This window comes from Hyaena hyaena, unplaced genomic scaffold (assembly GCF_003009895.1).
Source record: "Hyaena hyaena isolate Hyena2069 unplaced genomic scaffold, ASM300989v1 scaffold_243, whole genome shotgun sequence".
Taxonomy (NCBI): Eukaryota; Metazoa; Chordata; class Mammalia; order Carnivora; family Hyaenidae; genus Hyaena; species Hyaena hyaena.
The window spans coordinates 2,238,246-2,260,671 of record NW_024080872.1 but is presented as its reverse complement, the minus strand read 5'-3'; the positions used below and the strand labels follow the sequence as shown (position 1 = coordinate 2,260,671).

The following is a 22,426-nucleotide window of genomic DNA, read 5'->3' as shown; positions in this document are numbered from 1 at the left end:
CCCTAGTGGTTATCTTGTTTCACTGCCTCCACAACCCTGCAAGATCCCTGCTTTTTACATTCTCCTTTTTTAAAATCCCAGCAATGACGGTTTGTACTGAGGGGCAGACATCTGAGAAAAAGCACTAGGTGCCTGGCCAGGGAAGCCAGCAAGCTTGCCTCGACATCACCCAGTCCTGGCAGGACACCTCATCACGAGGGGCACTGGGGCAAACGGACTCAATCTTAAGTCGCCCTAAAAAATGACTGGATAGGTTACTCAGAAAAGTGTGACGGAAAACGGTTTTTAGACACACAGAAATCAAACAGCAGAATTTCAGAGGCTGAAGGAAGCTTACGGGCAAATTAGCCCCCACCCCCCCCCTTTAATGGGTGGGGGTCAGGGGGGGTCTCTGTGAATTCCCAAGGTCACGCAGTAGCCGATCAAGGTCTGTCATGTATGTTTCCAGACTGTTCCTTCGGGGCTTTTTCACTACACTCTGCTTCCTCTGACTAATTACTTTGCGTCTCTTGTTTTCTTTGCAAGGACGCCAACTGAATTCTAATTTTTCATTTTTACCTTGAAGCACTGGGTGAAAAACGAGATGGTGTCTAGAACTGTCAGGGACACTTCGGTAGCGGTATTGCCTTCAAGAAGTGCCTGATGGAAAATATCCGCTTCGGTTGTTGCAGAGCCTAAGATGAAAAAAAGTAAATTAAAACCGCCCTACGCACAGATTCACATGACAGTTGCGAATGATTATTTTTCACCCCCCTGAAGACTTGGAGGGGGAAGAGCGGGAAGAAAAGACGCTCTTGATGCCTGCAGCCCTAACGAGTTTCGCTGTATTGATTCCTTAATCAAGTATGATCCTGCTTCACTGACTCGGCTAATTCTAACATTGGCGCTGTATGAGAAGCTCTGCGACACCTAACTACGTTCCCACTTCTTCGCAGACGAGATTTCAGTGATGAGCTGTGGTGATGTCACTCGGGATGACACAGGAAATTATGTGCGCAAAAATGAGAAATAGAAAGTCAGCCACATCGCATACAGCGCGGCCCCGTGGCCAGAGGCTTTCAATGACGCCAACGGTAAGAGGCTGATTTCTAAATCAGAGGGGAAGCAAAGCACCTGGGCCAACCGAAGGAAGTGGGTCCATTACATTTTTACCAGCGACGGACACACAAAGCTGAAGGCTGTAAAACCTGCGGTTTTTTTTTTTGAAAGGTCTTGAGTCTATTATTAGCTCAGGATCCATCTGCTCAGGGCATTTGTTTTTATTATCAGTCCTTATTACGAAGCCAGTGCCGCTGGCTTGCTTGCCTGCGACCTCCAGAGGGTTGCATGGAAACCAAAGTATGTTCTTGGACTTTTCATTACTCTTTGCTCTTCAGAGGATCGCTTCCATGTACAGAACCCGCTGGCCTCCCCAGCTGGGCAACATTTCTCTCCCCGTCGGGTCCTCCCCGTCAAGAGTCCAACCCGTGTGAAATCGGCCTTTGTCAAAACAGTATTTATTTACCGTTCATTGATTTCTGCAGCCAGCCCAGGATGTGCGATCACTTAAAAATCACTGAATGAACAGACATTAGATATGCTAAACAGATTTTACATATACCATGTTATTAAGATGCTATTTTCCATGTGGAGGGTGCAGAGCTTGCCTGGGGTTCTCTCTCTCCCTCTCTCTCTGCCCTTCCCCTGTTCATGCTCTCTCTCAAAATAAATAAGCTTAAAAAAAATCCTTTAAAAAAAAGAAAAGATGTCCCTATTTGTACTGAAGTTTAAGAGTAGGAATGAAGGATATCCGGTGTAAAATAATATGATGAGAACAGCAATTCAGTGAGAAAAAGTTCATTTCTTTAATAGTGAACTAGTGGTGGTTTTTCACCATTACCTAAAATCGCTGGAAAATCCACGTATATTTTATTAGATATCCATGTATGATGAAAGGATTGTATATAAGCACAGAGGCACGCAGAAATATCCACGAATGTAAAGTCATTTCCAGTCGTACTGGTGATTTTGGCTAGAATTGCTTTAAGGTTACACAGCATTACGTGTATGTTTCAAATGGGTATCCTACCCATATTTTCACTTACTGTGATTAAGTGTAAAGGAACTTTCCAGGCTACTAAGATGCTGAAGTCGGGCCTGCATTACTCCTGATCTGTTTCGCAGAGCTGGCATGGTTTGCGATTTTCGGTCTATCCCAAGGTGCTTTGACAGCCAGGCATCATGCACCCTTAAAATAAATTTTAAAGTTAGGAAATGGAGTACCCTAGTAATAGACCTCATTAGACTAAAAAAAAACCAAATTAATAAATGATTAGGTTTCCATATAAACAGCGTACTATGTTCAATTTTCTATCAACTATTATTACCTGCCTTAAATGAGGCATCACTGGAAACTGTACGGAGTTTCAAGGTCTATTTATTTTTTTACTGTTAAAAGATTTTACTTTTAAGTGATTGCTACACCCAATGTGGGGATCGAACTCCCAATCCTGAGATCAAGAGTCACACTGTCTACAGACTGAGCCAGCCAGGCGCCCCATAACAGTGTACTTTAAAAGAGCTTTTACTTTGAGAGTATGATAAAAGAACTGAGAAAAAAAAAAAAACCTTTTGTTCTTGCTTCCCTCCTTCTCAAAAACATCGGAGTTAAGTGGCCAACACTCCGGTAAGATTCAGTCTTTTCTCAAAAGGTGAGGAAGGGCAGGAGTCCGAGAATACAGAGAGAGGGGATACTCAGAGTTGAAATGTGGTGGGGAGAGTTCCTGGGGTTAGGTGTGCAAGAATGAATGCCAATCTATTCTGTTTCTGGACTGGAGTGAAATCTGGATCAGAAATTTTTACTCTGTAAACATGTCTATTAATGGATGTGCCAATTTTTGTTTTCCTTCAGTTTTAAGATACCGTTTAAAAAAAATTATGGCTGGGTCATAAGGGAACTAAGGAAGGAAAGGAGTTTGACTCTCCTCCAGTAAACAGAGTGTGAAAATCAGCAGAATCGTAGCGGTGAAAGCTCATGGTGGTAGTTACCACGCCAGCTCCAAGTTATGAGGAAAGATGGTGGAAATCGTCACCTGAATGACCTGTTATTAGGATGTTCCCGAAAGGGAGCAATAAACGACATCCAAAGTGTCTCTGTAGTTTTTAGAAGTGCCGTGGACTTTAAATTTTTTAAAAAGGAACTCTATTTGAGCTCCTTAACTCTACCTCTAAAATATATCTTATTGGAATAAGTAATCTTTTCCTTAGGGTCCCTCACACATTTTCTGAAGTATTTACCTCGTTAAGATTTAGGTGGCAAAAGAAAAGAGCTGATATAGAAGGCATGTCCCAGTTGCTGTTGGAGATTTCTATTTACCTTAGTAGCTGAAGTCAATATTGACAGGTCGTTGCTGGAAGTATAGACCTTACAGCTGTCCCACTTTAGGATTTCCTGCCTCCCCCTGGATCTAAGCCCGTTCTCACCTCTTTCAGAAAAGATGAGCATCTGCTCTAGGATTAGAACAGAAACTCTGCACATCAGGCTAACCAGTACCCTTTGGAAAACTTAAAAAAAAAAGTATCAGTTTGTGTTAGTTTAATTTACACTTTGAGTTGAGATACAGTCAATAAATCATGGGTACCTTCATGTGAACTCAAAATGAACAGTCTATGTTTTACATGATAGGATCAAGACTGCCCTCTGTTGGAAGAGAAGGAAAGAAGTGGAAATTGCTGTGGGAATTACCTTGCTATGTTTCTTTTCCCCATATATCTAAAGTGAAACAAACATACTCTAGAAGGAAAAAAAAAAAAAATAGCACGTTAGTAAGATACTGCCACGCTTTACATTTTAAGACGTAATATCTGAAAACTCGGGTGTTACGAAGAATGGCCCACGAAAACCATATTACAATAATATGTCTTGGTATACAGACACATACACATAACGACCTGTGGGTTTGTGGTATTACACCTTTCTAGATATATTTGCTACAACTATGTTAGCACCAAAAAGCCCCGATGTCTTCACATACAACTCTAACGACAGTTTAAAAACCTGTCAATGCAAATGGTGATTCTACACTGCGCTCTATTAACGTTTCATAACAAAGATCCCTGGTGTAGCCATTACTACCTAAAGAGAAGCTTCCAAGGCCCTAAAAATTGGAGCAACTGCTATATTTTGATAATGGCATTAAAATACTTTCTATTATTTAAAATCTCAAACACATACGTAAGCTGGAAGGACAGCATGTTAACTCCCACGTACTCGGCACCCACCAGCTCCAATAGTTACTAACTTAGGGCCATTCTTATTCAACCTCTACTCGGAACGTGTTCCCTGCTCTCCCTCCACTCTCCCTACCTCCTGTATTGTTTTTGAAGCAAGCCCCCAACATCATATATTTTGTTAGTAAATGTTTCGGTGTAGTTCTTTTTTAGTGTTTATTTATCTTGAGCGAGAAAAAGAGCACGCGCGAGCAGGGGAGGGGCCAAGAGGGAGGGGAGAGAGAGAATCCCAAGCAGGCTCTGCGCTGACAGCTCGGAAGCCAGAGCCCGATGCGGGGCTCGAACTCACAATCTGTGAGATCGTGACCCGAGCTGAAATCAAGAGTCGGATACTTAACCGACTAAGCCATCCAGGTGCCCCAGTACAGGGTTTTCAAAAACCTTAACAGCCATTTTGTTTGCTGACATCTGCAAAATTTTGAAAGCCTTTATTTAATAAACATGCATGGATGCGCCTCTTTTTGTTTTGAAAGACATGCTCATAAAAACATCATTTATGTGTGCTACTTATTTATTTATTTTTAAAGTAAGCTCTGTGCCCAATGTGGGGCTCAAACTCACGACCTTGAGATCTCAAGAGTCGGATGCTCTACCGACTGAGCCAGCCAGGTGCCCTTGTGTGCTATCTCTTTAAAAAATTCTTATATTTCATTCTAATTTTTCTTTTAGCGTTGAGAAAAGATGTACAAATAGCTCAGCAAACAAGCTAGGGCAACTTCTGACCCTGACCTAGGACACAAGACTGGATTTTCCCCCTACTGGAATGGAAATGCACTATATGTGTATGTACACACAATAAATGTAATACATATATATTATACATGTATTATATATATACATACAGGTGTATATACACATAATATATACATATATATACAGCTAATATGTATAATGTAACATATATACATATATATGTATATATACATACACACATGCATTTCTGACATTGGTAGAATTACTCAGCTCTACAGAGGAGTACGAATTCCAAATTCCATTCATTGAAGCTGTTCCCTTAAGCCAGCATGTGCTCCAAATGAATGCTTTTGGACAGCTGACGCCACTTCTCGTTTTCCAGATCACAGCAAGACTGCTGCTGGGCTGAAGACGGTCTAGTCTTAGCTAATTTCTGTGATATCGTAAATATCCTGCCTCCATGTTGTCTCCTATCTGTGTGAAGAGCCTGTATGCTACCCTTGATGCTACCAAAACAGTTGACCGTTTCCTACGTCATTAGCAAATACGCTACTGGGGAAGAAAAAAAGGTTATTATTTTAGCCCCCGAATAAGGAGAACATTTATGAAAACAAATGAATATAACTTACTCTAGAAGTATGAGAATGTTTATGAGCTCCTGAGGAGACACTTTATTCCAGTAAGTTAAGAGGGTATCTGAAAATGGAATAAATAAAGTGGTGGATCTTGAAATAAGTAGAGCAAATAGCACAGTGCAGCCCAAAGTACCAATGTCCTAGCTTCACCAACATCCAATCAGCCAACTGTTTCCTCTATAGCCCCTGCTCCCATCTCACTGCCCAATACACACACTGTACGTGTTTGACTTAATTCCAAATGTAATGCTTAACCTGTCATTCTTTTAACCATTATTTTTATTTACTTTGTAAACATCCTTTTGGACAGCTGATACTCATCTTCACATCATCCCTGAAGACAGAGGAAGGGAAACAGGCCTGGGGGGGGGGGTGTTTCATGAACTTCAAATTCTATGCAACAGGGTGTGCTTATGTGTATTTTTCCAAGGGAGGGTCAGTTACCTTTGCCTGCTACTCAAAGGGCTCTGTGAACCAAAACGTTGGAGAACTTTAAGCTTTGGAAGAGAGACTTTTCCCCCTTTGTCTTTGCGTTATAAACTCTGAAGTCCTGGTAATATGTAAATACACGTGCGTGCGCGCGCGCACACACACACACACACACACACACACACATACACACACACAGAGTTAAAAACAAAACAGGCTGAAAATGGAGTTGCTTAAGCTAAGCCCCACATCACCAAACCAAGGCAATTACAGTTTCAGCTCTCCCAGGAATGGAATCTTAAGCTGGTCAATTAAGGAATCATCTGGTCAGCACTAGTAAGGCAATCTGCCTGATAGAGCTCTGGCATCCCCTAAAGAATAGTGACTTGGCAATAACCAACCCATTTTCTGTCCCTGTATAAACTTTTTTTTTTTTATATTTTTATTTATTTCTAGGAGAGAGAGAGAGAGAGAGAGAGACAGCGTGAGCAGGGGCGGGTCAGAGAGAGAGGGAGTCACAGACTCTGAAACAGGCTCCAGGCTCTGAGCTGGCAGTCAGCACAGAGCCCGACACGGGGCTCGAACCCACGAACCGCGAGATCATGACCTAAGCGAAAGTCGGACGCTTAACCGACTAAGCCACCCAGGCGCCCCTTTTGGGTTTTATTTTTAAGTAATCCCTATACCCAAGGTGGGGCTGGGAACTCACAACCCCGAGATCAAGAGCGGCAAAGCTCCATCTATCCACTGAGCCAGACAGGTGCCCCTCTCCATTCCTTTTTAACACCACTCAGATATTAGGGTACCCTAGCTCTTCTTCTCAATGTAAGAACCGCAAAGGTTGTGGCCCAAGTGGCAAATGACAAAACTGCCAGCCAAGCTACAACAAGCGCAAGAAAGGATGGAAGACTAGGCACTGCTGCCTACGGGGAGGGGGGAGGAATGTAGAGATTTTGCCTTTAGCTCCAACTGTTTTTAAGACCATGAGTCTTGACAGCTTCCAACGATTACAAAACACGGATCCTCAAGAAGAAAAATGCTAAAATAGCGTCAAATTAGATTTGTTTAAAAAAAAAAAAAAAGACTCCGCGTAGTCACTTCTGGTCCCCCCCACGCCTGCAATTGGTTGCGTCTCCGCTCAGAGAAGCCCAGATAACCCGGAAGCCACTGGGCTTCCGGTCACTCCTCAAGGAGCAGGGCGGAGGCGCCATCTTCTCCCTCTTGCATAGTGGCTCTCCCCGCCCAAAGTCTGGCGCCCCCTTTCCACCAAAACACCAGGACTTTCTGTCCAGCCTTGAGCCAGCCCAGTGCCAGCCCAGTGCCAGCCCTGTGCCCCAAGACAGCTTCGCAGAAGGTCTGTAAAGCGGGTGAAGGCCTCATTCCCGCCGCGGCCTAGTTGTCAGCCGTCCCTCCGCCATTTTGGCGGTGGCGGCGAAGGCGCTGCGAAGCCATTGGCCTGTCTCTACCATTTCTAAGTCCCAAATCGGTGAGACATGATGCGGGGAGGGAACGTGGGGAGAGGAAACAGGGGTGGTGACCAGAAACCCCCGGGAAAAGAGAAATTACAGCGTAGTGCATGTGACGTGTCGTCTGACGAATTTAAAAAGACCTGGCTGACGCTAAAAGAGCTCCATGACAAAGAGCTATACCGTTTACAGACAAAATTAACCAATTTGAGGAAAGAGCGATTGGCCGACGGAAGGCGGACGGGCTCCATAGCCAAAATTAAAGAGCTGACCGAGCAGCAGAAAATCCTTAACTGCACCATTCATGACTTGCGAGTTCAGTTAAAGGCAAAAGTATGTGAGCGCTGTTCAGTAAATGAGACCTATAGGAACACGCTCCAGCAAGAATTATATGATATCCAGCAACAAAACATTCGCTTTATTGCTGACCTTACCGCAGAAAGGAATAACTTAAGAGAAGAAAATAAAAGGCTTTCTGCAAAACTAAAACTGAATGAGCAAACTGTGTGTGAAAGTTCTTTTAATAGCGAGGAGGACTTCATTCCTTGCTCTCAGGTGGCTCCGTCAGGCTATCCAGGCAGGGAGCTTTTCCAAGGAACTCAGGCGTTTGTGCCTATGAAATTGATGTTGGAATCAGACCAGCCAAAACCGAAAGTAAGAAAGGAACCACGGCAGAGTTCAGAGTTTCCATTGCCGTTGTGCAGTCAGGACCTCTTTGAGGTGCCAGAGACTCCTTCTGAGGTGCCAGAGACCCCACTTGAGGTGCCAGAGACCCCTGTTGAGGTGCCAGAGACCCCTGTTGAGATGCCCTCTTCTCATAGCAGTAAGGGGAGCAGTGGTGACCCGAGGCCCTCTACCAGTTTACATTTAACATCTACACTGGCTGCTCAAAGGCGGGGTGGAATTCTAGAGGAGTCAGACAGTCAGGAAGACAGCCTGGGCCAGCCAAAAAGGAAACACATCTTAACCCAGAAGACCTGCACACAGAAGGTCCTCACGCAAAAGTGTAAAACTACCAAGGGTTTCTCTTGGAGCTTTTCCAGTCTTTCTGGAACAGAAAACCCACCGATTCAACTCGTGTCTGAAACCTCAGAGGAAAACATGCCTGTTAGTACTAGAAGTTTCTTTCCCTCTTGTATAGAGAAAAAGGAAGGTTCCTCTTCATCTGGACTTCTTTTTGACTCTAGTCCCAAATGTAGTGGGAAAAGAAGATCGAGGGCTGGTGTTGCCCAACACAGCCCTGGGTTTTCTGTAAAAGACGGCAGTGACCAGACACCTCCCACCAGACAATCCACTGTAAAGAAGCTTACTGGTGAATCTACAGGTGCAGGAAATGGCGCCAAGATGTCTCAAGGTGAGGTGCAAAGTAGAATCAAGAGAAAAGCCAAGACGCAATCCAAAAAGAGGGGGAAGTAGCTCTCCCCAGCCTCTCAAGAAAAATGCTTTTCAGACTGTGTAACTGACTACCCCTGACTCTGATTCCGTTTCTTCCCCCCTGACTCTGACTCCATCTCCCGGGAAATAAGACAGCAAGAACAGAACAAATGTGGCAAATGACTATGACTTTGAGACGGTGAATTATTGCCACTTAATAAAATACAGCCACAAATAGAGAAGGACGTTCATCCTTTAGAATCCTTCGACCTCCATATAAAAATGTAGAGGTCTGCCATCTTTTTGTTGAACCTAAGTTGCTACTGTTTATGAACCAACAAAGAAAGCCAAGAGAGGACCTGAAGGGTGTGGACTTGTAGGAGTTCAACACTTACATGCATACGGACTGACTAAAATATTTACCAGACAAGACAACGTAACCAGGATACATCCATTGAGAAAGATCCAGAAGCAAATTTTTTTTTTTCAGAAAAAACAAACATGACTTCACATGTATAAAAGATAGAGAGGAGGGGGGACACAGACCGTATATTTGTTATGAAAAATGTGCTTCTCAAAATCCGAAAGCAAGAGCAGGAGAGAGAGAAACCTAAAGAGCAAAGACCGCAGATACTCAACAAGCAAGGTCAACATTTACGAGAAGCAGGAACTATGAAGTTCTCAAGAAACAAAGCAGTTATGGTCTGATCCATGACTTTAAAAAGGCGGCCAGAGGCCTGTCACTGGTTACTGCAGTGGTGTGTGTGTATGGGGGTGTGTGTGTGTGTGGCGTGTGTGTGTGTATGTATGCGTGGGTGTGGGTGTGGCGTGTGTGTATGTATGCGTGGGTGGGTGTGTGGCATGTGTGTGTGGGTGGGTGTGTGTGCATGCGTGTGCACACACATTCCACCAGAGAGGAGGAGAGGAGAACCAGCCATCACTCCCTTCCTCCTTTTTCCCCTCCCCTGTCCCCTGTCTTACTTTCCCTGGGCTGTGGTGGCAGTCAACGACTTTTTTTTTTTCTGATTTTTTTCATGTGTCTCTTGGACCGCCTTTTATTTATTTATTTTTTTACACATTTATTGAGAAAATTTACGTGCATATAAAAGGGCCCAAACACAATAGCTTATAGTATTTTTCAAAGAGACGTATGCCATCTTCCCAGTGCTAGAATATTGTCATTACCCTGAATAGACGCCCCGCACACGGTGTCCCTTCTCACGTGTCCCCGCTTTTCACCTTGTGGGACCACAAAAAACAGTGAGCTGTGGCGGTGGTTGTTAACTGAGCCGTTTATCTTGTAGGATGAAATGCCACCAGGCTTGAAAACGATCTCCCTTTAACTTCTTTCCCAAAACAAGGGAGGGCATCATATAGTCTCAGTATAATCTTTGACTCTAGATTATATAGTCTTAGAACTTAACAATTATAGTTGTTTTGCTGTTTTATTAATATTCTAGTATGTATTATTAATACCTAGCTACTTTTAATGCTTGCTTGCTTATTTATTTGTTTATTTATTTATTTATTTTGAGAGAGAGCAAATAGGAGAGGGGCACACAGAGAAAAGGATCCGAAGTGGGCTCTGTGCTCCCATGGAGAGCCCGATGCAGGGCTCGAACTCACGAGCTGTGAGATCATAAAGCAAGCTGAAGTCGGGCGCTTAGCCGATTGAGCCACCCAGGTGCTCCATATCTAGCTACTTTCATTAATATTTTATTTATTTGTTTTGAGAGCGAGAGAACTCAAGCAGGGGAGGGGCGGAGAGGGGAACGGACGATCTGAAGCAGGCTCCGTGCTGACAGCAAAAAGCCCGAGGTGGAGCTCAAACTCACAAACGGTGAGATTGTGACCTGAGTTGGAAGTCAGACTTAACGAATTGGAGCCACCCAGGTATGCCATATCTAGTTGTTATTTTTCTTTAATTTTATTAATGTTTATTCATTTTTGAGAGACAGAGCGTGAGCGAGGGAGGGGCAGAGAGAGAGGGAGACACAGAATCCGAAGCAGGCTCCAGGCTCCGAGCTGCCAGCACAGAGCCTGACACAGGGCTTGAACTCCCGAGCCGTGAGATCATGACCTGAAGCCGAAGTTGGACGCTTCAGCAACTGAGCCACCCAGGCGTCCCTCTAGTTACTTTTTAAGGTCTCTCTGGCTAGTTAACTATCAAATTATTTTATGTTTGTATAGCCCAACTTACTATAAAAAGATTTAAAGTAATATTGACTACGAATAAAGCAAAAAATAGAAAATAAGTAACATATGAGGATTATAATAATCAGAACCCAGGTGCTTTTATGTTCTTCGTTCCTGCATACAGGTTTTTTAGTAAAAATACCGAGGAAAGGAAGGAATTGTGTAAATAAATGTGGTATTTGGGAATAAGATAACCTTCTGATTTTATTTCTAGAGGACATGCAGTTTATGAAAATCCTTTGGTTATTCTATCATATGCAGAATTGGTAATGCTAGTAATAAGACAACTCTACACCAAGGGAAAGCAGAACGGAGCCTGAGAAAGAGCCTGACACCATCCAATTCCACCAGGGGTTCTGTGAAGATAACACTGCATTCCTTCCCCTCAGAGAACCCTCCCTGTCTTTTTATTTGCTTTTTTTTTTTCCCTCCAAATCATGGGTCAAATAAAAGCTAAGGTATTAAATACAACTCCTGGTTATCATTTGCTTCTGTTGACATTGGTCACTTAATGCATGATAAGTGCTGCATGAAGAAGCATGCCGAGCACTTCATACACGATGGTCTCCTTTTCGAGGCTGATCTTTAAATTAAGAAAAAAATTAGGTCAAGGAATCACACCTGTGTGACCCAAATGATCCTGCCTGCAATTCAAATTACAGGGACATGTAAAGGTCAGGGCCTTCAAAGATCTAGTTCTACCTGCAGGCGGTCTGCATGCCGACGATGATCAAATATTTGTTGCACGAACCTGTGAGGGCGGGTGGCTGGCAGAGATTGTGCTTCATAGGCTGGTAACTCACCTTCAGAAATCATTTTTACTATATACAGGTAACACATTAAGAGGCTTCTGATTTCGTACTGATCCAGGCGGTTATACTGAGATATACTGCTCCGTGTAGAGCCCTGGCGGGTCTGTAACACAAAAGACAGGACTTTTGTGAAACCATATTGGGCTGAAAGTTTCCCACAGCCTTTAGCTCGATAACCATTTGCGGGATTTTTGTTTCGTTTTGTTTGTTTGTCTGCAGAGGGTAGGAAGGGCAGAGGGAGAGGGAGAGACTCTCAAGCGGACTCTCAGCCTGACGCAGGGCTCTATCTCCCGACCGGGAGATCATGGCCCCACGGACTCAGCCACCCGGGCACCCCAGCTCAGTAACTGTGTCAGTAGTCCTGTTTGGGAAGATGCTAAACCTAAATCCAACTTTTATATCCTACTTAGAAGGTCAATGAGCTGAATTTTTGTTGCTACTGCATGGGGTAACATCACCTGACAACACCCGGGGGACTTCGTCGAGAGAATAGCCATGAACACTCTGTCTCGTCCCCGTAAGTTCAGTGTCTGTTACACCGAGGTAGTTAAAAATTTAACTACTTAGTAGTTAAGAAAAAATTTAAAGAGTCATATGTGGCTATTGCAGGAAAAATAGCTTTTCCAGGAAGGAGGGACTTAACTAAAGTTTATGGAAGCACAGAAACACTAATTTGAATCTTTCAGAGTTTATTAAAATCCAACCAATAAATAATAGGAAATCTGTATATTAAAAAAAGATGTTTTTTAAATGCTTATTTACTTCTAAGAGAGAGAGAGAACGAGCGAGCGAGTGGAGGAGGTGCAGAGACAAAGAGGGAGATTGAGAATCCAAAGCCGGCTCCAGGCTCTGAGCTGTCAGCACAGAGCCTGATATGGGGCTCAAACCCATGGACCGTGATATGACCTGAACCAAAGTCGAGTGCTCAACCAACTGAGCCACCCAGGAGCCTCAGGAAATCTACATTTTTAAAAAAGAGCTAATAGTACAAGATCATTACCCCAAGAAGAACCCAGTAATACTTCAAAACTAGAGCTTCTACAGAGTAGTGATGTTCCTATTACTTAATGACTTTGGTTAAAATATCAGTTGTTAGGGGCGCCGGGGTGGCTTAGTCGGTTAAGCATCCGACTTTCGCTTAGGTCATGATCTCGCGGTTCGTGGGTTCGAGCCCCGCGTCGGGCTCTGTGCTGACTGCCAGCTCAGAGCCTGGAGCCTATTTCAGAGTCTGTGTCTCCCTCTCTCTCCGACCCTCCCCTGCTCACGCTGTCTCTCTCTCTCTCTCCTAGAAATAAATAAAACATTTAAAAATATATATATATCAGTTGTTAAACATGACAAGATCAGACTTATCTGGGGATTTATATGAACAAGGGTATTAATAATCCACAGATTATGAACAAGTCATTTTAACCTCTTTGTCCTCTGTCTGCGTTACCTGTGATAATGTCTGTTGACAGAATTCTAAATGACGTGAAATAGGAACCTTTGTGAATGAGGTACTATTTACCCCCAAGGCTCAAGGAAGTATATTCCAGAGGTTCTCAGGGGGTGGGTTCCCAGCCAGCAACATTGGCATCACGTGGGTGGGGGAGAGGGGAAGGGGGGTGATGGGCACGGGGGAGGGCACTTGTTGGGATGAGCACTACGTGTTATATGGAAACCGACTGGACAATAAACTCTTTAAGAAAAAAAATAAAAAATACATTTAAAAAATGTACAAATTAGCAGGCTCCACCCCAGACTGAATCAGCCGCTCTGGGGGCGAAGCCTAACCGTCTGTTTTTATTAAGCCCGCCCCCCCCCCGCCCCCCAGCCCCGGGTGATTCTGATGCACATGAAGAATGCCACGATACAGGAGAAACATTCCTGGAATCAGAAAACCTGGGTTCAGATCAGGCCTGCCACAGCTGCGTGGCTGTTCTAAATCACAGCCCCAGTTTTCATTTGTAAATTCAGCTGGAATTCTATTCTTTCTATGCGTCCTCCCAGCCCTAATTTTATAGGATTCTACAATTTTATGTAGTGGCGTGACAAGGCTGTATTGGTCTAAAATGAGGTTTCGTGGGGCGCCTGGGTGGCTCAGTCGGTTGGGTGTCTGACTTCGGCTCAGGTCCTGATCTCACAGTCTGTGGGTTCGAGCCCCGCATCATCAGGCTCTGTGCTGACAGCTCAGAGCCTGGAGCTGCTTCGGATTCTGTGTCTCCCTCTCTCTCTGCCCCTCCCCCACTCGCTCTCTGTCTCTGTCTCTCAAAATAAAATAAAGATATAAAAATAAAGTAAAATAAAATGAGGTTTCTTCTGCCTCAAGGCGGACAGACTCACCCAAACTTTAATGTTAGAGGCTATATTCAGATTAGGTGGCGCTGGGACACTGAGATCATCAGTTTGAGGACCTAATGTGTTCCCCCCGCACCTCCTGTGTTAATTACTCTACTACAAAAGCATGACCTGCAGAATTAACCCGGCCAGGGAGGCAATTAAATGACAAGGTGCATTAGATATTTTAAACTTGAACCTTCCCTCTCTAGAACAGGTTACAGTGTGTGAGGGTTAAAGGAGGTATTCCAAGTTAGAACTCTTCCTGATGTACACCTTATCCTCCATAAACAATTGTGTACATCCAAGTAGCAGCTGCCATAATGGGAAAGAACCAGCAGCATCCAAGAATTATTATGGGATGCCTTTCACAGATCCAGGACGGACTACAGGGGAGTGGAAAGCCTTTTATTTACATGAAAAGAAAGACCGTCGTAGCCTAACATGTTACTAGGGTGATCCTATATATTTAGGTTCTTACATTTTCAACAGTTCCGCTCTGATCTGGAAATCCTGTTGCCCCTTCTGGGATGAGGGAACCTCTTGAATCTTCCCTCTTAATCCCATGTCCATTTTGAAAAGCCCCGTAAGCTGGAAAAAAGCCAAGTCCTTATTAACAACAGGAAGAACGGTCAAAAAACATTTTCTTTATTTTTGAGAGAGCGAGCGAGCGAAAGAGTGTGTGTGTGTGTGTGTGTGTGTGTGTGTGTGTGTGTGTGTATGTGTGTGTGTGTGTGAGAGCAGGGAAGGGGCAGAGAGAGAGGGAGACACAGAATCAGAAGCAGGCTCCAGGCTCTGAGCTGTGGGCACAGAGCCTGATGGGGGCTCGAACTTGTGAACCACGAGATCATGACCTGGGCCCAAAGTCGGACGCTTAGCCGATTGAGCCACCCAGGTGTCCCTCAAAAAACATTTTTAAAAGTAAGTACTGGGTTCATTTAAATACAGGTTTTAGGGAACAGATCTTGGTCATCTAAAACGTAAAAATTTCTATATTTTATCAATATACCGTAAGCCTTACAAAGGGTAATTTTTTTTTAACCTCCTGAAATACTTTCCTATGTATGAAACTACAGGAAGTTCCTTGGAAGCAATAAACGAAAGCTACTCAATTTTAGAGATAATTCTATAGATAAGGAGACCTGGGCCCAGAAAAGGGAAGTGTCTTGTCCAAGACTGGAGACAGATAAGAGGATTGGAAAGCAGTGTTTTTCTCATTATCCTCTATTCTGTCTGCCTCTCAGAACTCCATTTTGCACAAGCTCAGATAAGGAGACGGAAGCAAAAAAAAAAAAAAAAAAAAAAAAAAGTGGCGGCAAGTGTGAGTCCGATTCTAATTAAACTTGAGGAGAGATCCTGCTGTGTCGTTTTTTTCCGCTATGAAGTATTTCAAACAAAAACATAAAAGCCAGAGAAATACAGGGTGCACATCTGAACAGCCATGTGGTGTATAATCTCGAAGGGACTGAATTACCCGTGTCTTTGTCGGCGCTCAGACTCCCTCTACTCGTAGGTGAGGTGAAGCCGCAGGCAAACTCGTCCCTGGATGCCTGTAACACAGCAGGGTAGGTAACCTGGTCATTTAAACAAACGTGCCCACTGGGCTGAGACATCGGAACGGACAGGGGGAGATGGGACCCTAATTTGAGACAAAGCTCGCTGTGAAAGTCGAAATCAGGCAGCGCTACTGATGTTTGGGGGACGTGTCTTTAAAAACGGGGGCACTAGCATCGTGTCGCAAGCGTGACCTCTGGCTGAGTCCTCGAACTCTAGATGGCTGGGGAAAGCGACAACTGATTGCAGTCTACTCCGGTTCAGTTCTCCTTGGAACCAGGGGGCATTTCTAGCAGGGCGGGCGTGACCGGAAGTCCTAGGGGCGCTGGCGCTACAGAAGAAAAGCAGAGATAAGTAAAATATTTCCAGACGTCACCGTCCCATGCTGTGGACGCGGCCTAAGCACAAGTAACTGTGTTTGTGGAGAAAGAGCTGCCCGGAATGCTCATTTCCGCAATCAGCTGGCTCTGGGCATCAGCGCCATCAGGGAGGCTCAGAGCAGCTTTCTCAAGGGCCCCAGGCAGGCTTGACAAATCGACTAGGACTTCTGATCGTTTGATCTTTGATCCTTTGATCAGGGTCGTTTCCAAAGCTGTAAAGGACACAGTATCACCTGCCACCGAAAAAAAAAAAAAAACAAACCACATGGCTACTGAAAGCATGACGGTGATCTTGGGCCATAGGAACACGGAGTGGGGGCGGGGCAGGACTTAATAGTCCCACTGGGCAGGGTATAAAGTGTACAATTCTGAGTACTACAATTTATTTATTTACTTAAAGTTTATTTGTTTCTTTCTGAGAGAGGGAGAGAGAGAGAGCGCGCGCACGCACAGAGGGGGGGCAGAGAGAGAGGGAGGGAGAATCCCAAGTAGGCTCCGCATAATCAGTGAGCAGCCTGATGCGGGGCTCGATCCCATGAACCTCGAGATCACGACCTGAGCCGAAATCAGGAGTTGGGCGCTCGACTGACCGAGTCCCCCAGGCGCATTTTAATAGGATGACTGGTAGAATGGAGCATATCCAGAAGTATGAAACCAAACTGTAAAGGGTTTTAGAATGACAAACGATGAAGCGGAGACACCCAGCCTGGAGAGAAATGTGGAAGGCCCTTGGGTGAGGGGAATCGTGAGCAGGCGGGAGTGAGCGTGCCGTACATAACTCTAAGAATGCAAAACTGGGGCAAGTCAGTTAAGAGAACCCTGTACATCTCATGTGAGAAGCGCCGTTTTAATTATTACAATGGTAAAATGTTCTTTTGCCAAAATTGGAGACTGACCACCCTCCAAAGTTCCTTTGAATGCTGAGATTCTAAAGAGAGAGAAAAAGCACAGACCAATTGGGCTGAGCAAACAGCGACTCACCGAGAAGAAATGAAGGAAGGCTGTCCCGGGAAGGGAGAAGCAAAGAAATACAGCTGGAACCCTGGTGCCTAACATTTTGGAAATGAAGAATCTTTTCGTTCCGTTTTCAAGTTGAATACACATATGAAGGCAAAGGGCAAGTCTTAAAAACCAACACGGTACAAGAACCAAGGGGTTCTTGGCATTCTCTGGGACCCTGTTACTCAAAGTGCGGTCCTTGAACTAGACGCAGCCAAAGAGGGTGTTAGACATACACAGTCTCAAACGCCACCCCAGGTCTACTGAATTAGAGTCTGTTATAGAATCTGAATTAGAATTTGTTATAACAAATCCCCCGGGGTAATCGTATGCACGTTCAAGTTTGAGGAGCACTGTTCTCGAACAAAGTACGCGTAGCTGTGTAAAAATGGAATGAAAAGGAGTGACGGAGCTAGAGACCACAGAGCATGGGACCCCAGTTCTAGGGACCCCAATTCTAGACACATTCGAGAGAAAACGGGAGAAAACGCCACTGGCAACAACAGTGCTACTTACAGAATTGGGCACAGCCGCACAAGGATACAAAGTATCTCGACCTGCTAAGCGCTGGATGTTTTCCAATAGCAGTCCGACAAATGGGAGGTACAATTGTGCTATTTTGGCTTGTTGGTTCTGGAAAGGAATGATCAAAAGCTTAGTAGGTATACACTATGCATATATCCCAAATAAAGTTGGCCCCATCTATCAGTTTCAAGGCTCAAAGTGGGCTAAGAGCCTCGACAAATGAAGTGAAGCAGGAGTCTGTTTACACTTACAGCCTCAAAACTACCACAGAACTTTCATGGTATTTGGATTCACACACACGATACGGTCAATAAGCAGAAGTGAAAAACAGAGAGTTACTCTCTTCCTTAAAGAACCGGTTTTTTGTTTTGATCAAAGCAATGAAGATAATGTGCCTGGGTGGCTCAGTCTGTTAAGCGTCTGACTTTGGCTCAGGTCATGATCTCCCAGTTCACAAGTTCAACCCCTCCCCCCCCCGCCACCCCCTGCCCCACCCCGTCGGGCTCTGTGCTGACAAGTCAGAGCCTGGAGCCTGCTTTGGATTTTGTGTCTCCCTCTCTCTGCCCTTCCCCAACTCACATTCTGTCTCTGTCTGTCTCTCTCCCAAAAATAAACATTAAAAAAATATATGTAATGTGATCTTGGCCCCTTGAGTCAACTGTAAGACTTAAGAGATTAATGTATTTGTAAATAAATGTATTTATCCATGGGCCGCTAGTAGTCTTAATGTGGTACCTCTTATAAGAATATATATTTTTTATAAATGTTTACTTATTTTTGACAGAGACAGCACACAGGTTTGAGCAGGGGCGGGACAGAGAGAGAGAGGGAGACAGAGGATCCAAAGTGGGCTCTTTGCTGAGAACGGAGAGCCCAATGTAGGGCTCGAACTCACAAACCATGAGATCATGACCTGAGCCAAAGTCGGACACGTAACCGACTGAGCCACCCAGGCACCCCTGACTGTGGATTTTAGACATATGTGAATTCCAGGTCTCCTGCTACTCGTTACTAGACTGTGATCAAGTCACTGAGCTACAGTTTTCTCTCTGGTAAAATGGGGATAATAATGGTATTAATTTGTGAGGTATTTAATACACTGACATGTAGCAAAGTCCTCAATAAATTTCAGCTGCTACTATTAATTTTTTTTAATGTTTATTTATTTTTGAGAGAGAGAGAGAGAGAGAGACAGAGTACGAACGGGGAAAAGGCATAGAGAGAGGGAAACACAGAATCCGAAGCAGGCTCTAGGCTCCGAGCTATCAGCACAGAGACTGATGCAGGGCTCGAACTCACAAACCCTGAGATTATGACCTGAGCTGAAGTTGGACGCTTAACTGACTGAGCCACCCAGGCGCCCCCAGCTGACATAGCAAGACAAAAAACAACCTAAGAATCTATTACTAGAAGATGTTTTAAAATAAGGTGCTATCCAGGGGTGCCTGGCTGGCTCCGCTGGTGGAAAGCACGACTCTTGATCTTGGCATTGGGAGTTCAAGGCCCACGTTGAGTGTGGAGGGTACTTAAAAAATAAATTAAAAACGGTATATCCATCCATATGGTGGAATAATATGCAGATTTTTAAATAATAATCTTTAGGATGTATTATTAAGTAAAAAAGAAAAATGCATAATGGCTTCCACTTATATATATACACACCTATATACATATACACCTGTGCATGCACAAAGTAGACGTATGTAGATGAAACTGACAATGGTAGCTACGGATGGAGAGATGAACTGGGGGATAAGGAATGGAGAAAAGCATTTTTATTATTATTATTTTTTTAACCATGTACATCGATCACTTAAAAAAAGGTGGGGGGCAAGGGAGGGGGAGGGAGGGCGGAAAAACAATCTGCCCACAGCCCAGCTAGACACTGCGGCCCTCTTGGGTGTCAACATCACTTGCAGTGGGTTCGGGAACAGACAGACGTCAATCATTGGACACTTTTGTCCTGAGGGGGTCTCAGAGTAATTGTAACGAGCTGGGAGAGCTCCCAAAGCCGTTTATGAGCGGCACACACACAACAGGGACCAGTGACATCTTGAAAATTTCATGAGAGGACAAGGCCGAGGAGTAGCGACATGGCGGGGGGGGGTGGGCGGGACCAGGGGATCTCGAAGCAGCCTCTTCATTGGAAGCATTTTTCCCCCTCGATTGTGCATTTATTTGGGCTCACTCTGGGAGACCCAGTAAAAATTATGGGAGCCTGGGGGCGCCTAGGTGGCTCATTCGGTTGAGCATCTGACTCTTGATTTCGGCTCAGGTCACATCTCAAGGCTCGTGAGATTGAGCCCGGTGTCAGGCTCTGTGCTGCCAGAGCAGAGCCTGCTTGGGATTCTCTCTACCCCCTCTCTCTCTGCTCACTCTCTCTCTCTCTTAAAACACACACACTTAAAAAAATTGTGGGAGCCTAACGTTTCCCTCTCTATCTTTACCTTGGCATCATCACTAACGGTGAATCTGCTTTACTTGAATGTATTTGACAAATACGTTTGTTTACTCAGGCCCCCTGTGAATTTTTTGGACTGAACAGAGAAAGGAATTGAAGCTTTGGTTTACCTGGCCCAGGAAGCAAAGTTCTACTGGAGAGAATCTCACGGTCTTTTAATGGCTACTTAAAAAGCCTCTGAACACAGAGAAGAGGGCTTTAGAAGTTTCTAAAAGGTTAATGAGCTTAACATTTCAATCCTTCTCATACTCCAAAGCCTCAAATACTCAAGTAGGCATAGTGCTGAACTTACAGGTAGCAATAGTTACATGCGTATGTGTGTACATATACTGTTCTCAGAATTTTAAAAAGGAAATAACGTCCAAATAGGTGACAGAAAATATTTAAAATCCCACGTCTAAGTAAGACACTAGTGAAATCCCATTTCCCTTCAGTTTCATCTGAAGAAGAAGGGGTAAAAAGTACCACTTCCTGCTTCATTTTGTACTTTTCCCGCGAATCCTTTGAAATCATGGCTAAAGACCTTCTCTTCCACACCATGCAAAATCCTCTTCTCTACTGCTAGCCATACGCGGCAGTGGTAACTGGCATGTTTACAGGGTTAACAAAGTCTGGGTGAAATGGCTAACTTTTGAGAGATCTTTCCGTTTAGACGTATTATACCAGCGAACTTGCGTGAAGACAACAGCAACATCCACAAAAAAGAAAATGGCACATAAAGGAGCAAAGTACTCTAAGTGGGAATGTGCTACTAGAGTTACAACATGACAAAAACCAATGTAAATGGCGGTTGACAAATCACATCTGAAAGCCAAGTTTAAATCTACTTTAAGATAGAATCACATGAAGAAAATAAGAAAAATCTGTAAGTAAAAACACAAAAAACAAAAACCTTTGTAATTAAAGAAATGTAAGTGGATGTAGCTGGCAGGCATTTTGTTATTTTTTTTTTAAGGTTATTTATTTTGAGAGGGAAGGAGCAAGCGAGCGAGTGAGCACATGCGCATGTGGAGGAGGGGCAGAGAGGAGAGAGAATCCCAAGCAGGCTCTGTGCTGATGGCGCAGATATGGGGCTGGAGCTCATGAACTGTGAGATAGTGACCCAAGCCGAGATCAACAGTCGGGACGCTGAACTGCATGGGCCACCCAGGCGCCCCAGGCATTTTCTGTTTACTAAGGACAAACAAGAACACTGTAGAAAGAAGAATTAAGCCCTAACTCCAAGTCAGCTTTCCAAAGTGATTATAACAATACATGATTTCCTAATTGGTATTTGTCTTTGAATGTGAAAACAAAGGGACAAATTACTTTTCTATTTACAACAATGGTTTTTAAATTTTTGTTTAATTTTATTTAATTTCTAGATAGTCGACACACACTGCAATACTGGTTTCAGGGGTCGAATTCGGTGTTTTACCACTTCCATATGACACCCAGCACTCATCCCAACAAGTGCCTTCTTTAATGACTGTCACCCGTCCAGCCCATCCCCCACCCACTTCCTTGCGCCAACCCTGTTTGCTCTCTATGGTTAAGAGCCCCTTGTGGTTTATTCCCCTCTTTTCTCTTCCCCCTCTTCCCCTAGGCTCATCTGTTTTGATCTTAAATTCCACATATGAGTAAAACCACAGGATATCTTTCTCTCATTGACTTATTTCGCTTCACATAATACACTCTAGCTCCATCATCAAAAATGGCAAAGGAACAAATTATCAATTAGGAAATGGTACGACGTTCCCTTGAGGCATCTGATTCCAGGTACATAAGTTAGGTCACTCTAAATCCATACAGTTTGCAATCTACTTAAAAAAATTTTTTGTTTGTTTGTTTATTTTTGAGAGTGGGAGAGAGCATTAGAGGGGGAGACAGAATCCGAAGCAGGCTCCAGGCTCTGAGCTGTCAGCACAGAGCCCGACGCGGGGCTCGAACCCACCAACCATGAGATCATGACCTGAGCCAAAGTCGGATGCTTAACTGACTGAGCCACCCAGGTGGCCCTGCAATCTACCTTTTTAAGCCCATAGGGTTTAACAGTAATAAGATCTGAAAGTATTTGTTAAAGGTGCAGCAAGCAGCAGCTATAGTGATGGCCTTCACACAGAGACAAGGTGTAATGTATAGAAGGTTTAGAGCCACACCCACATTTTTTCAGTAAGAAGGAAATCTCTATTGTCCGTATTTCATATTTGACATAGTTAATATGTCTTACTATTAATCACTTAATCCGTAATATAACTGACTTGAGCACATATATTAAGATCTATATTCGAAAAAAAAAAAGATCTATATTTGAAAGAACACACATGGCCATAAC

The 22,426-nt window shown here is 44.1% G+C and overlaps 1 protein-coding gene across 2 annotated transcripts in view; it reads right to left on the bottom strand.

The window, feature by feature from the left end:
• The window catches only part of DOCK11 (dedicator of cytokinesis 11), a 204,024-nt gene that overhangs the window by 56,890 nt on the left and 124,708 nt on the right, over positions 1 to 22,426 (bottom strand). For both annotated transcript variants that reach the window (XM_039244393.1, XM_039244395.1), the window contains 8 exons: positions 17,643 to 17,759; positions 15,668 to 15,743; positions 14,675 to 14,784; positions 11,866 to 11,977; positions 5,592 to 5,658; positions 3,725 to 3,772; positions 2,085 to 2,227; positions 559 to 674 (listed from right to left, as the gene is read on the bottom strand). In XM_039244393.1, coding sequence (XP_039100324.1) covers positions 559 to 674; positions 2,085 to 2,227; positions 3,725 to 3,772; positions 5,592 to 5,658; positions 11,866 to 11,977; positions 14,675 to 14,784; positions 15,668 to 15,743; positions 17,643 to 17,759 — 789 coding nt within the window. The remainder of the gene's footprint in view (positions 1 to 558; positions 675 to 2,084; positions 2,228 to 3,724; positions 3,773 to 5,591; positions 5,659 to 11,865; positions 11,978 to 14,674; positions 14,785 to 15,667; positions 15,744 to 17,642; positions 17,760 to 22,426) is intronic.